General features: G+C 36.0%; 1 protein-coding gene across 1 annotated transcript in view; it reads left to right on the top strand.

Annotated features, from left to right (window-relative positions):
• The window catches only part of DCBLD2 (discoidin, CUB and LCCL domain containing 2), a 108392-nt gene that overhangs the window by 50686 nt on the left and 43343 nt on the right, over positions 1 to 14363 (top strand). The window contains exon 3 of the mRNA XM_006902008.1: positions 7308 to 7445. Within this exon, the coding sequence (XP_006902070.1) occupies positions 7308 to 7445 (138 nt within the window). The remainder of the gene's footprint in view (positions 1 to 7307; positions 7446 to 14363) is intronic.

Below are 14363 nucleotides of genomic sequence, written 5' to 3'. Positions count from 1 at the left end.
CTTAGGAACCTCTGATGGCCCAGTGGAGTGGTAAAATCCACCAGCTGTTCAGTGGGAGAAATCTTCTCTTGTGTGATTGCCTCAGAAAACTCACTGGAAGGTCTGCTATGAGTTGATTCTGATTTAAAAGCAGTGAGATTGAGATAATCCGAATGTAGGAGAAAATATTGAATTTATCATACTAAATTTAAAGTGTTTTGTTAGTAAAGAAGGTGAAAACACAATCTGTATAACAGAACACAATTATTATTGCTCAATTGAAAATCTAGATATGAAAGTATTCTGAGCTAGAGTAAGCTATTGGTTTTTTTTTTTTCTTTCTTTTTCTTTTTCACAGAATTGTTGCTTATCCAGAAAATTATTTAGTACTTTGGAGAAGTACATATTTTAAAGAAGATTTTATGTGTGGAATCTTATGGACAGCATTGAATATTTCAGAATTTAAAATTTTTTATTGGTAACTTTCAGTGTGGACTTATTAAAGTATTCATTATTTGCATGAGGTATGAAGTAGTTGGATTCTAGAAAGTGGGATGTTTTGTATTGCTTGAGGATCGGGTGTGGACTGTTTGGTTGTCTTTTATTTCATTCACAACCATGTGTGAGCTGATTAGACTTGCTGGATTTGGCTAACTATGAGCTGTGGGCTCATAGCCTCTTGTTTAGAGCCAGTCAGGGCCTGGTGGAGGGTCTGGATATTTAAAAATTGGCTGAGTTCCGACTGAGTCTTTAGTGGAGGCTCATGTATGAAGCCGTTGGGTTCTTCTTGTTTGGTTGAGGGTTGGATGTTGACTGTTTTTATTTTGTTTACAACCATGTGAGAGCTGATTGGATTTGCTGCATTTGGCTAACAATGGGCTGTGGGCAGATAGCCTCTTGTTTAGAGCCAATCAGGGCCTGGTGGAGGGCCTGGACATTTAAAAATCAGTTGTGTCCAAGGGTGTATGGTTCTCAGACCTGGTGTTAAAAGTGTTTGGAATGAATATTCATCTAAGTGGTACAGCACTGGTCTGTCAGTTTGCTGGACTGAGGTAACTTGAGGTTGTTATGATACTGAATGCTGTGCCACTGGTACATCACATGTCATAATGGATACCCATGGTGGACAGCGTTTGGTGGAGTTCCCATATTAAGACAGGCTTGGAAGCAGGAGTGACATCCACTTCCTAAACAACATGCCTCTGGACACTCTATAAACTTAGAGAAATGACAATCGTTAGTTATAGAACAGGGTTCAGGTTTTTTGTTCATAGGGTCACTATGAGTCGTGCTCAACTCGACAACACTTAACAACACAACAACAATTTTAGTTATGTTTGCCTAAAATATAAATGCATTTAAAACAATATTTTTTTAGTGGCCAGGAAAAAAAAAATGACTTTATTTCAGGGAATAATTATTTTTAAAATTTTGGCTAAATTTCATAGTTGTATCTTTTGGAAATGTTACCTCAATTGTAGTTTTCTCATTTATTTATTTTTTTTTATTTATTTTATTGCTCCTATGTGTACCGTCAAATCAGATCTGACTGGTACAGGAGGAGATTGCTCTTCCTTCTTCAGCAGAGCATCTTGTGAATTCAAACCGTGTACCTCTGGGATTGCAGTGCAGCTTCTTGCCACTAGGCCACCAGAGCTCCCTTTGTTTTCTCATTTTTTTTTATTTGGGGTGTTTTTTTTAAAGCATATTCTTCCCATTTATTCACCCCTCCATTCATTCATTGCTGCACACGTTCCTCCCTGCCTCCCCTCCCACCCAGTTCATTTTTTTAAATAATTTTAATGAACATTTACAGAGAATTTGGATTTCCATTCATTCATTGCTGCACTTCTCTACCCGCCCAGCCCTGTCCCCTCGCCCCCCAGTTCGCTCCTCTCTTTCAAAAGTAAAAGAAAGACTCCCTCCCTGGTACACAATCCCCCCACACCCCTCCCACCTCCCCAAGTACATTCCATTATGCAACCTTAATTGTGGACTCTGTTTTGAAAGGTAGGTGGGAAATATAGATCAGTTTATGCAGATGATTGCCTTGAAGTGATGATGATGATTACAAAAATGTAATATTTTAGTTAAGGGTAAAAAAATAGCACTATAAGATGTTTAGGTGATTTATACCAAAATACAAGTGGAAATGTTTCTAATTTAGGTAGGGGAGGAGTCTGCCCATAGTCTGATGACAGAGAAAAAGAAAGGGCTGTCTCTGCTGTGGATGGAGAAATCAGCTGAACTGTGGCTAACACAGTAGAGCTCCCTAAGTGCTGCTGTAAATCCATCCCTTACAAGGAAGAGAAGGATATGCCATTATTAAAATATTTCTGTTTGCATAGAAAGCATCATTAACTACATGACTTTTGAGTGATGTCCAGAAGGGGAACAGCACCAGGCAAGATAAAGGACCTATGTTTTATGTTGATTTCACCTCAAATTTGTGTTATTATTTTTGGCAACCCACTTATCTACATAATATTCAGGGTTGTTTTGTTTCTGTGTTTTTTTTTAAGTATAATTTCCATTTTATTTTCAGATGAATTTTTTCTTCTGCTATAAGGAATCAAATCCTTACATGTGGTTTGGTGGTGGTTATGGGGCAGTACCTGCAGGTCTAAATCTCGGTAGAGGTGTTCTGTCCTGCCAGGCTTCATGGGAACAGTTACTAACCGCCTTGCTGTGAATGGTACAGCTCACACAATAGTGCAGTTTCATATAGAGCTTTAGAAGCACATAAGCATCAAAGGTACTTGCTGTGGAAATGTCTCTGATGGCAGCTTCCTCTACTGTATTTCGAATTGTTTGTTGTTAGGTGCCATTGAGTCTCTTGCCACTCATAGTGACCCTATGTACAACAGTCCTAAAACCTGCTCTATCCTGTGCCAACCTTATTGTCTCTGAAACACCTACCCTCATTACCCCAGTCACTGAATCAATCCACCTCATAGAGGGTCTTCCTCTCTTGCACTGTCCCTCCACCCTCCCAAGCACGATATCCCTCTCCAAGGACTGGTCCCTCCTTGCATAATGTCCAAAGTATGTCAGACGAAGCTGCAGAATCCTTGCCTCCAAGGAGTAGCCTGGTCTCACTCTCTCTAGGATAACCCTGTTTGTTCTCGTGGCAGTCCATGGTATGTATATTCAGTACTCTTCTCCAGCATCACAGCTCAAAAGGCGTAAGTTAATCTTTCTGTCATCCCTAGTCATTGTCCAGCTGAACTTCTTAATTGCCTTGTCTTTGGACACACAGCAGGAGCAGTTCACGCAGCGAATAGGCCTCATGTGGCTGCGGCCCTTTGTGACACAACCAATGTTTTTCTCCTTTTCTTTGTCATCTTGGGAGCAAGGGCCCGAGAGAGCCAGAATTTATTTTAACTGTCAATTAAGTTGCTTCATTGGTGTTCCTAAAAGTCTCTTTTAGCTCCAATAATATCTGATTCTGAATCCATTATTTCTTTGCGCAGAATAGTGAAAATGAAATCAATATCACTTATGATCTTTCATGATAATTTTTGTTAAAATTTTATTTTCACAGTATTATTGGCTCATAATCCACATGCTATCAGCCTCACCTGTTTTAACTTTACAGTTATTTTAAGATGTATAGTAGTACATTTATACAATGTGAAACTATCAGTAAGATCTGGTGCTAGAAATTGCAGTCATACCAAAAATTCCTTTGCATATAAACACTGTTTATCCATTGACTAAGTTGGTGGACAGTTAGATTGAGTTGATTCTCATTCCAGTTCTAAGCCTTAGGCTACCACTAATCATCTTTTTATCACTGTTGATTTTTTTCTTTTACTAGGAAAGTAATTGATTGTCATGGTTTGAATTGTATCACCCCCCCTAAAAAAACAAGGGAGCTCTATAAGGAGTTGAGCTGCCATCCCAAAGGCACATGGTTCACATCTGCCAGGTATTCCATGGGAGAAAGATGGACATTCTCCTCCTGTGTGATATACAACCTCTGAAAGTTTGCTAGAGGGTCAGCTTTGAGTTGATTCTGACTTGATGAACCACTACAACAACAACCCAAAAAAACTGTATTAATGATGTACAGTGGAAGTTAAGGTAGTGATCCTTCATGATTTAATAAACTGAACAATAGTAAAAAGATTAAGATGAGGTACAGTATTTCTAATACCATCACAACTCTGCTCCTATATGGAATTGGAAAATTTAAACTAATTTTTTTAAAGTGTACAAAAACAATGAATATTGTGAGAGTGACTCAGGTCCACTGGTAGATTGTTTTGTTATGTTGTGCATGGGGTATGCACTTGGTAGGACTTTGGTAAGTTTTGCATAGGGTCACTATGAATTGAAGGTGTCTTAAGGGCACTAAATAGCAACAACATGTTAAATTTATATTATTGTTAGATGCTGTGACTTCGCCTGCACAATAGCTCTGAACCCTGCTTTATCTTGGTCTAATCTCACCATCTCCAACACACCTACCCTCAAGGATTTTGAGGCTCTGTCTCACATACTTTGGACATGTGGAAAGGACCAGTCCTTGAAGGACATCATGCTTGGTTGTAGGAACAACACAGAAGAGGAAGACCCTGGATAAGTGGATTGATAAATAAATAAATATTTATGTTTAACTTCTGCAAAACTACTTAAACTTTTTCTAAAATGGCTGTGCTGTTTTACATTTGCACCATCAGTATTTGCGATGTCCAGCTTCTCCACATCCTTACCAAAATGTCTTTTTGATAATAGCCATTTCAGTGGGTGTGCAATGCAATCTCAGTTTGAACTTTCATTTTTCTAATAACTAATGCTTTTTCAGCTTCTGTTCCTGATACTTATTTACCATTATTGTATCTTCTTTGGTGAATCCCTCTGTTCCTTTTGAACATTAGATTCAGTGCCTTATTATGCATGAGTTCTTTACATACTTGACAAATGATAACAAATTCAGTCTCTAGCATGTCTTTTCCTTTTGAAGAAAAAAATTTAGTGAAATCTAGATTCTTTGGGTTTTGTCTTTAATGGATTTTGGTGTGATACCACAGAAATCTCCACCAAACCTAAACTCAAAATCATTTGTCCTATATTCTAAGAAGTTTCTAATGTTTGCTCTTACATTTGAGTCTTTGATACATTTCTACTTAATTTTTAAATACGTGGTAAAGTAGAAAACTATAGCTTCTTTACAAGCTGAGACTCCATTGGTGAAATGGCGAGACTATACTTGGAGCATGTTATTGGTAGGGGCCAATCTCTAAAAAGAAAAAAGACATCATGCTTGGTTAAGTAGAGAATCAGTGAAAAAGAGGAAGACTCAATGAAATGGATTGGCATGATGTTTGCTAAAACACAGCAGTACTTGTGAAAATGGTACAGGACCGATAGCACTATTTTTTTCTGTTGTACTCTGAGACACAGTGACCTTGTGATTTGAAATGTCACCAAATAACAATAAACATTTTTTATAGTTATTGTGAGGTCTTTGTCAAAATCATTTTGAGTATACGCGCACACGGGCGCACACACACACAGACACACACACACACGTATATACATATACACACACGAATATTTATGGATTTGTTTCTGAACTGTGTTCTGCTTCATTGAGTAATACTGTTGTTGTTATGCATCTTCAAGACCAAACTGACTCATAGTTGACCCTCCCACACATTTGCAGAGAAGTCATCTTTCTCTGGCATTGCAGCTGGTGAATCTGAGCCATTGGGTTTGGCAGTACAGCTCCTTACCACGAAGTCACCAGAGCTCCCTCTTGAGTCATTTGTATATTTCTTTACATATGTGTATATGCATGAGTGCATATTTTATACAGATACAACATTACAGTGTCTTGATTATTGTAGCTTTATAAAGTAATTTCAAAATCATATGTCTAACTTCCTTAAATTGTTTTGACAGTGCTGTGTCATTTGCATTTCTTAATAGATTTTATGCTCAGTTTGTCAGGCTGCTACTTGTTCATTTCTCTAAGATTTTTATGGGAATTGATTGAATCTAACCAATATTAATTTGTTAGGACAACAGGCATGTTAGCAATAATGTGTATTCCAGTCCATGAACATTGTTTATTGACTAATTATTTATTTCTTTGATTTTTCTACTCAGTATTCTATATTTTCCCAGTGTACTGGCTGTTTATTTATTTTTAAAAATTTATCCAAAAGTATATTAATTTTCTGTGCTATTTTGTGTGGTTTTCTTCATTTCTTTATTCCTTTGATGATTGTTTATACTTCATATATGTCAGTTCTCTTACCAGTTCTACTAGGTTTTTTTTATAATGTCTTGAGATTTTTACCTAGAAAATAAAATATTATCTTTAAACATTATATCCCTTGGGAGTCTACAATAAGATACAAATAATGCTGCCAATGCAGCTTAATGTATTTCTGAAATTCTCTATTCAGGACTTATTAGACAAGTTTTCAGTACATGAGAAGATCCACTTAGATTATGTATTTTTGATCATCTTACTCTAGTTCATTTTCCCCCCCTTTTATCCTGGTAAATTTATATATGTAACAGAATATGTTAGACTTAAGCTTGTCAACACTAAGAAGCCCTGCTTGTGCAGTGATTAAGTACTTAGCTAGCAACCAAGAAGTTAGCATTTGGAACCCATCAGCTGCTCTTCAGTAGAGAAATTTGACAGTCTGATCCTGTACACAGTTACAGCCTTGGAAACTGTGGGCTGGCTCTGCTCGTCTGTAGGATCACAATGAGGTGGCATTGATTGAGTAGCATCAGGGTTGGTTTTGAATAGAAAGTAAAGAACAAAAATGCAATAGGTAATTGCTATACACATCTAAAGTTCAGTGAAAAACCCTTATTAATAACGTATGTTTGTGAATTGTCAGATCATAGTTAAAACCATGTTATGGGACAGAGACACCTGAAAGAGTTGACCCAGAGCCCTGCAATCCTGAGAAAGAAATTCCTGAAGTCTATAATCTAGGAGATCCTAGTGAGGAGTATACTAGAAAGAACTGATTGTCTGTCAATTTATTTGTGAGTCACCTGCTTCCTAGAAATGCTTTCTAAATCAATTTTGTTAAAACTCATTGTTTTAAAGAATACATGGCTTTCACAGCAAGTTAAATTTTCTTAACTAGATTTTTTTGGTTTTTGTTTGTTTTTCTTTTTTTGTTATTTGTATAGCTATTACCTGACATTTAATATATTTTTTCTCCAAAGTAATCTGCTTTTTAATTGTTACTAATTTTCTAATCTTAGTCATCATTTCATACTCAATTTGAAATTCTAATTATAGAGTTCAAGATAGTTGTATCAGATATCTGTTTATCTTTCATTTCTAGGCAAATACTGTGGTCTGGGATTGCAAATGAACCATTCAATTGAATCAAAGAGCAATGAAATTACAGTGCTGTTCATGAGTGGCACACATGCTTCTGGACGAGGATTTTTGGCCTCTTACTCAGTTATTGGTAAACAAGGTAATGTCCACATTTTATATTTTTTACATTTTTAAATTTTTGAAACAAAAATATTTATTAAAAAAACCCCTGTATATCTGAGATTTGAAGAGAGTAGAGACTAACCAGCTTGTAACAAATACATGTATTTGACAGCTAAAATTAGGTTCATTTCAAAAATTAAAAAAGTGGTTAACCTTTTACATAAATTCTATATTATTCATCTTTAGTAGTGGAAATAAAAGTTCTTTACTTTTGCAAGATTAGAACACAAATGTAAGATAACTTTTTTATTAAATATTACTTGTTTACTTAGAAAGTTCCTATACATTGTTTTTTACACTGGATCTTTCCCCTTTCCTTTACCCACCCCTCCCTCCACACATCAAACTGTGACCCTATGATTGCCCACCCCTCCTGCCCATTCCCTCCTCTCTGCTCCCATCCTTCCTCCCTTAGAGTCTCATTACATTTTACTAGTTCTCTGTTTCTACAATAATGGTCTTGTACAGTATTTGTCCTTATGAGTCTAAGTTAACTCAGCTTAATACTGTCCAGTTGCTCCCAAGTTAGGTAGTAATTTTCAAAATCATTGCTCCTGCATGCTGCATAGTATTCAATTTTGTGAATGTACCAAAATTTCTCAAATTATTCCATTGTGGTTGGACATGTGGGCTGTTTCCTTGTTCTTGCAGTGGCGAATAATGCTACTATGATTTCTCGGGGTATATTTCATGCGGTGGAATAGCTGGATCATATGGAATTTAAATGTTTGGCTTTTTGAGGAAATCCCAAACTGCCTTCCAGAATGGTTGCATAATTTTACAATTCCACAAATAGTGTATAAATGATCCTATCTCTCCACATCATCTCCAACATTTATTTTTTGCTTTCCTGTGAAACTTCACCACTGCTGTTGGGGTGAGATGGTATCTCATTGTGGTTTTGATTTGCATCTCTCTTATTGCTCGTGATTGTGAGAATTACTTCATGTGTCTGTTGGCCATCTGATTATCTTCCTCTTTGGGGAATCTTTCCATGTCTTTTGCCCATTTTGTAATTGGGTTATCCATCTTTTTTTGGAGGCCCTATAGGATTTGTAAATTTTTTTATGAGACCCTTTTCTAAAATGGTATTACCAAATGTTTTTTTCCCAATCAGTAGGTTTTCTTTTCACTCTGTTAGAAAATGTTTTTGATGTGTACAGGAATTTAATCTTTAGAAGGTCTCATTCATCAATTTTACTCTCTCCAGCTTGTACATTTCGGGGTGTATTTGTCACTCTCTTTAACCATAGACTAGGGCATCTAGGATTGATCCCAGTTTATCTCTAATGAACTTTGTGGTTTGGGGCTTTGGTCCCAGGTCTCTGATCCACCTTGAGTTGATTATTGTGTAGGCTGTGAGATGTGGTTCTTGTTTTAGCTTGTTTCAGATAAGTAGTCTGATTTTGCCAGCATAATTTTTTGAACAGGTTGTCATTTCCCTATGTAATAGGTTTTATTTCCTTGTCAAATATCAGTTGACCATAGATAGATGGATCCATATTTGGGTTTTCAATTCTGATCCATTGGTCTGTGTGTCTATCATTGTACCAGTACTATGCTGTTTTGGTTACCACTGCTTTGTAGTAGATTTTGAAGTCAGGGAGTGCTATGCTTCCCACTTCATTTTTGTTTTTCAGAAGTGCTTTGCTTATTCAAGATCTCTTTCCACTCCAAAGAAACTTGACAGTTTCCTTATCAGTCTTCTTGAAAAATGAATTTGGGCAGAATATTGAATGATTTAGGAAGCATTAAAAGAAGTTGGAAGGAGTACTCAGTCACTGTACCAAAAAGAATTGGCTGACACAGAAGAATTTCCAGAAACAACATATAATTAAGGGGCAGTGGTAATGAAGAAGGAAGTTCAGACTGCTTTGATAGACTTGGTAAAAAATAAAGCCCCAGGAATTTATGGAATACCAATTGACATATTTCAACAAGCAGATACTGCCCTGGATATGCTTTCCAAGTTGTACCAAGAAATCTGGAGGACAACTACTTGGGCAACTGATTGGAAAAGATCCGTATATATTCCCATTAAAAAAAAAATGGTGACCAGACAGAGTGTGGAAATTATCAAACAATATGACTAATATCATACCCTAGCAAAATCCTGCTGAAGATTATTCAGAAATGACTGGAACAGTACATTGACAGAGAATTACCAGAGTGGTACTAGAGATATTGCCAGTTTCAGATGGATCTTGGCAGAAAGCAAAGGGTACCAGAGGAATGTCTGTGTTTCATTGACTATGCAAAGACAGTTGACTGTGTGGACCACAATAAATTGTGGCTAACCTTGAGGAAAATGGGAATCCCAATCCCAGAACACCTGATTGTGCTTATGTGACCTCTCTACTTGGACCAGGAAGCAGTCTTCAGAATAGAGCAGGGAAACACTGCATGGTTCAAAATCAGGAAAGAAGTGTGTCAGGGATTCATCTTGTCTCCATACCTTTTCAATCTGTATGCAGAACAGATCATTTGGGAAACAGGCTTTTATGAGAAGGAATGTGGCATCAGTATTGGAGAATGACTCATCAACAACCTGTGTTACGCAAATAATAACAACCTTGCTTGCTAAAACTGAAAAAGACCTGCAATGCTTGCTGCAGAAGGTCAAGGACTGCAGTCTTCAATATGGATTGAAGATCAACATCAAAAAAACAAAGCTTCTCACCACTGGGCCAATTGGCAGCACCATGATAGATGGAGAAGAGATTGAGGTTGTTAAAGTTACAGCTTGGTTGGCTTCACAATCAACAGTTTTGGCCCTAGAAGTCAGGAAATCAAAAGATGAATTGCATTAGTTAAATCTGTCAGGGACCTCTCCAGAGTACTGAGAAGCAATTATGTCAGTCTAGAGACTAAGGTGCACCTGATCCAGGCCATGGTCTTCACAATTACATGTTATGCATCAGAGAACTGGACAGTGACTAAGGATGATAGAAGAATTGATGCCTTCGAGTTGTGCTGGAGAAGAGTCTTGGGCCTACCATAGACTGCCAACAAAACAAAGAGGTCACTCTTTTTTTTTTTTTAGAGAAATGAGTTAAAATGACTTTTTATTGCACATTTACTTACATATGTTCTGCTTCTGAGTAGAGCTAAACCGGAAGTATTACATTACCTTCAGCCATATTTCCATCAATTAAATTATAGCAGTGAAATGCAGATCAATCACCCTAGACTTGCTTTCCAAAAACCTAAAACATTAACCTTTTCAATATGTCTAAATGGTGGAGCACAGACTTATTATTGGTTTTTAAAAAGTTAGCAACCAAAAACCAAACCAAACAATGTAAGGGAAATAAGCAATTTTTTTCTATTTGTATAACCCAGAATCACAGACTTCTGATTAAGTAATACTATATAGCTAACTATAAACCAATCTTCATCCACACTATATATATTATTCAAAATTTTAACACTGAGAAACTGGTTCTCTCACAATTAGACTTTTAAAAACTTCCTTTCACATCAAGAAAACAAACCATAGAAGCCTACAATGTCTCATAATCTTAAGATAACTACTGTCTTCATCTACATTGTCTTGCCTGGCATTCATGTTGACTTTCCACTCTCCTCCACATCTTAATGTACAATGTACAAAGTTTAAAGTCCAAACTACAATCATATAGTGTTTCATCAGTTGCTGTTGCAGCAAATGGCTCTGGCCTTTAAGAGATTAAAAGTAATGACTGAGTTCCCTACTTTTAGCTCATAAATGTCATAAAAAAAGAAATGCTAACAAGTATTTGGCAGAAATCTTCTAAATTACTTATACTAAATAAACAAATGAAAAGGTTAATGCATCATTCAAAATTTAGAATTCAATAATTCATGTTTTCCTTTAAAGATTATATCAGAAGAAACAATTCTATTAAAATCAAGTATAATATGTTTTCCCTCCCACACATTTTTACATGAAAAGTTACTGGAATCACAATTCTCTAGAATTTTTTTAATCATATAAACATTTTATTCTTAAACTACAGTGAGGAAATTAGAGATTTTCTTATTCTATCTATCATGACCCATTACCAAATGTGCAACACTTCTTTTCCATAGCATTGTCCCCCTAATATTTTGACAATCACAACTATGAAAAATGTATCTCAACTCCACAGTGGATTAGGATCCCTGTTTATTCCACATAGGAACTGCCAGAGGTCCCTGTGGTGCCCTTTCAACGACAAACTCATCAGGGTTGCCAGCCGCCTCATAGAAGACCAATAAATCTTGTATAGCATGTTCTTCAATCTGAATCAGAGCCAAGGGTCTTTCTCGACTTCTGGTAAGAGCTGCTTCTTCTTGTAGCTCCTCTTCTGCAATAGATGCGAAAGTTACTGGGGCTACTGAAGGAGCAGTGGATGAAGACAGCCACGGACTTATGACTTTTGGAGGCTGGGAATTTTCAAATTCCTTTAAAACAAACTTTTTTGACATGATCTGAACTAAGGCTAGTAACAGACTTTTTTTTCCCTCTAATGAAAAATCCCGGAATGACTTGGATAAAACTGAATGTTGAGAAGATGTCCATATGTGTAATGAATATCCGGGGAGGGAGAGAAAGACGGAGGGAGGAAGAAAAGGAGGACAGGTCACTCTTGGAGAGGGTAAAACCAAGTCTTCTCTTTGGAGGCTAGAATTTTGAAGCTCCATCTCACATACTCTGGGCACATGGCCAGGAGAGACAGGTCTTTTGAAAAGGACATCATCACCAATGAGGAAGTTTATCTTTTGCTTTTCAAAGAGAGGAGCAAACTGGGGGTGGGGGGTAAAGAAAAAAGTGCAACAATGAATGAATGAAAATCCAAAATCTCTGTAAATGTTCATTTAAATTAATAAAATTTAAAAAAAAAAGGATAGTAAAGACAATAAATAAACCAGAACAGTGAGTTTGGTAGTGTAAGGGAAGGGGCAGTTAGATGACTTTGTTATTCTTTTATTTTTTGCAAATTTATAAAATTTCTCCTATAAACAGGTATTATTTTATAGCAAAAAGTTGATTCCGTTTTTAAAATAACCAGAAACCTAAGGAAAAAAGCAATTAACTTCAGTGTTTTAGTTGTAGATTCTTAGAATGAAAAAAGTTGTTTGAGGTAATTCGATTGCCCACCTCTCCCACAGTGTGCATTAGGATAGTACGAAGGTGCAGTGGATCAATCATTGTATATGTGGCCCTTCCATTTCTCAAAAGTCACATAGGTAGCTTGTGTTTTGGTCCTATGATCTTGGTCAAACGTTTATTTATTTATTTATTTTTTTTAAAGGGCATGTACTTTGTGAAATTCTAAGACTCTTCATCAGTCTACCTTCTAAGTGAAGCCTTTTAGTATTTGTTGTTCTAAATTCAACTCAACTTTATCTATTTCATAAAAATTAGAAAAAATTAAAAGGCAAAAGAAATGCATCATGCTTGCAAGGTTGGAGGGACTGTGCAGAAAAGGAAGACCCCTTGATGAGAATGTATTGGTACAGTAACTGGCATATTGCTGTAGAGAAATCTGCTGCTAAAGACCTATTTAAAGTATGAAAGAAAAAGGCTGTGATTTTGAAGACTAAGGTGTACTTAACCCAAGCTATAGAACTTAGAGGTGAAAGTTGGACCAAGTGTAGTAAGGTGGATCAGTGAAAAATGTATGCATTTGAATTTTGGTGTTGGTAAAGAGTAGTGAATATACTATAAACTGCCAAAAGAATAAACAATGTCTCTTTCGACCAGAGTATTCCTGAAAATCAAGAAAGATAAGATTTTTGTCTTACATATGTTATCAAGATGGGACTTCATACTTAGAAAAGTGGCGGGTCTGCATAAAGGTGGAGAACCCTGAATTGACACAGTGAAAGCAAGGATGAGGTTAAGCCAACAGTTAATAAAACTGGTGCAGGATCAAGTAGAGTTTTTAGTCCCAGCTGACTTGCAGTCACTTAGCAACAACATTCATGTATCTCACACCTTGCTCCCTCCCTTATTTTGGAGCTTTATTCTATTTATAAATTTAAGGCTTTTTTTTAAACTTTCTTCTTGTTTGATTTTTCTAAACTCCCTGTCACCTTTTCACACATTATGTATTTTTCTTACTAATAATGCATGTTCTCTCTTTCTCTGGAGGTAACACACCTAGTACTGGGATTTTTGTCTCATATGTTCTTTTAGCTTTCATACTAAGAAAAATGTGTAATGTGCCCTTTTAAAATATTTGTCAAGTAAATAAGTGAGCATGTGAACAAAGGCATAATAGATGCCTGACAGATATCTAATTTCATTTTCTTGATAGCTAATAATGCTGAGCACTGTTTTATGTGCTTATTTATATATCTTTGAAGAAGAAATATCTATTCAGATCCTTTTTAAAGTATTTTAAAATGTAATAGTTTTTATTATAGACTCCTTGAACCATTCTTGATTTTAGACACTTTATTAAATACATTTTTGTAGGTATTTTTCTGTAGGTTGTCTTTTTTACTTTATTGATACTCCCTTGTCATTTTGAGAAACTCATGTTTATTTTTCCTCCCTTTGGTTGCCTTTTGGTTTTACATCTAAGTTGTATTACCTAATCTAAAGTCACATTTATTCCTGTTTTCTTCTAAAGGTTTTATGCTTTAGCTCTCACAATTAGATTCATTTTGAGTTAACTTTTTTAATATGTTGAATGATATGCAATTAATTGTCTAGTTTCATTCTTTTGCTATGTATCCCAGCACCATTGACTCGAAAAAAAAGGAAAAACAAAACCTACAATTATTTTCTTCATTAAATTATCTTGACACAGCTCTTGAAAATCATCTAAGAGTGTTTGTTTCTGGGCTCTCAATTTTAATCCATTTATTATTATAGTTTCTTATACCCTACTATATTACTTTTAAAAAAATTACTTTATTAATT

Source organism: Elephantulus edwardii, unplaced genomic scaffold (assembly GCF_000299155.1).
Source record: "Elephantulus edwardii isolate Elephantulus edwardi_28Jun2011 unplaced genomic scaffold, EleEdw1.0 scaffold00356, whole genome shotgun sequence".
NCBI classification, from domain to species: domain Eukaryota; kingdom Metazoa; phylum Chordata; class Mammalia; order Macroscelidea; family Macroscelididae; genus Elephantulus; species Elephantulus edwardii.
This window is presented reverse-complemented; position numbering and strand designations above follow the sequence as displayed.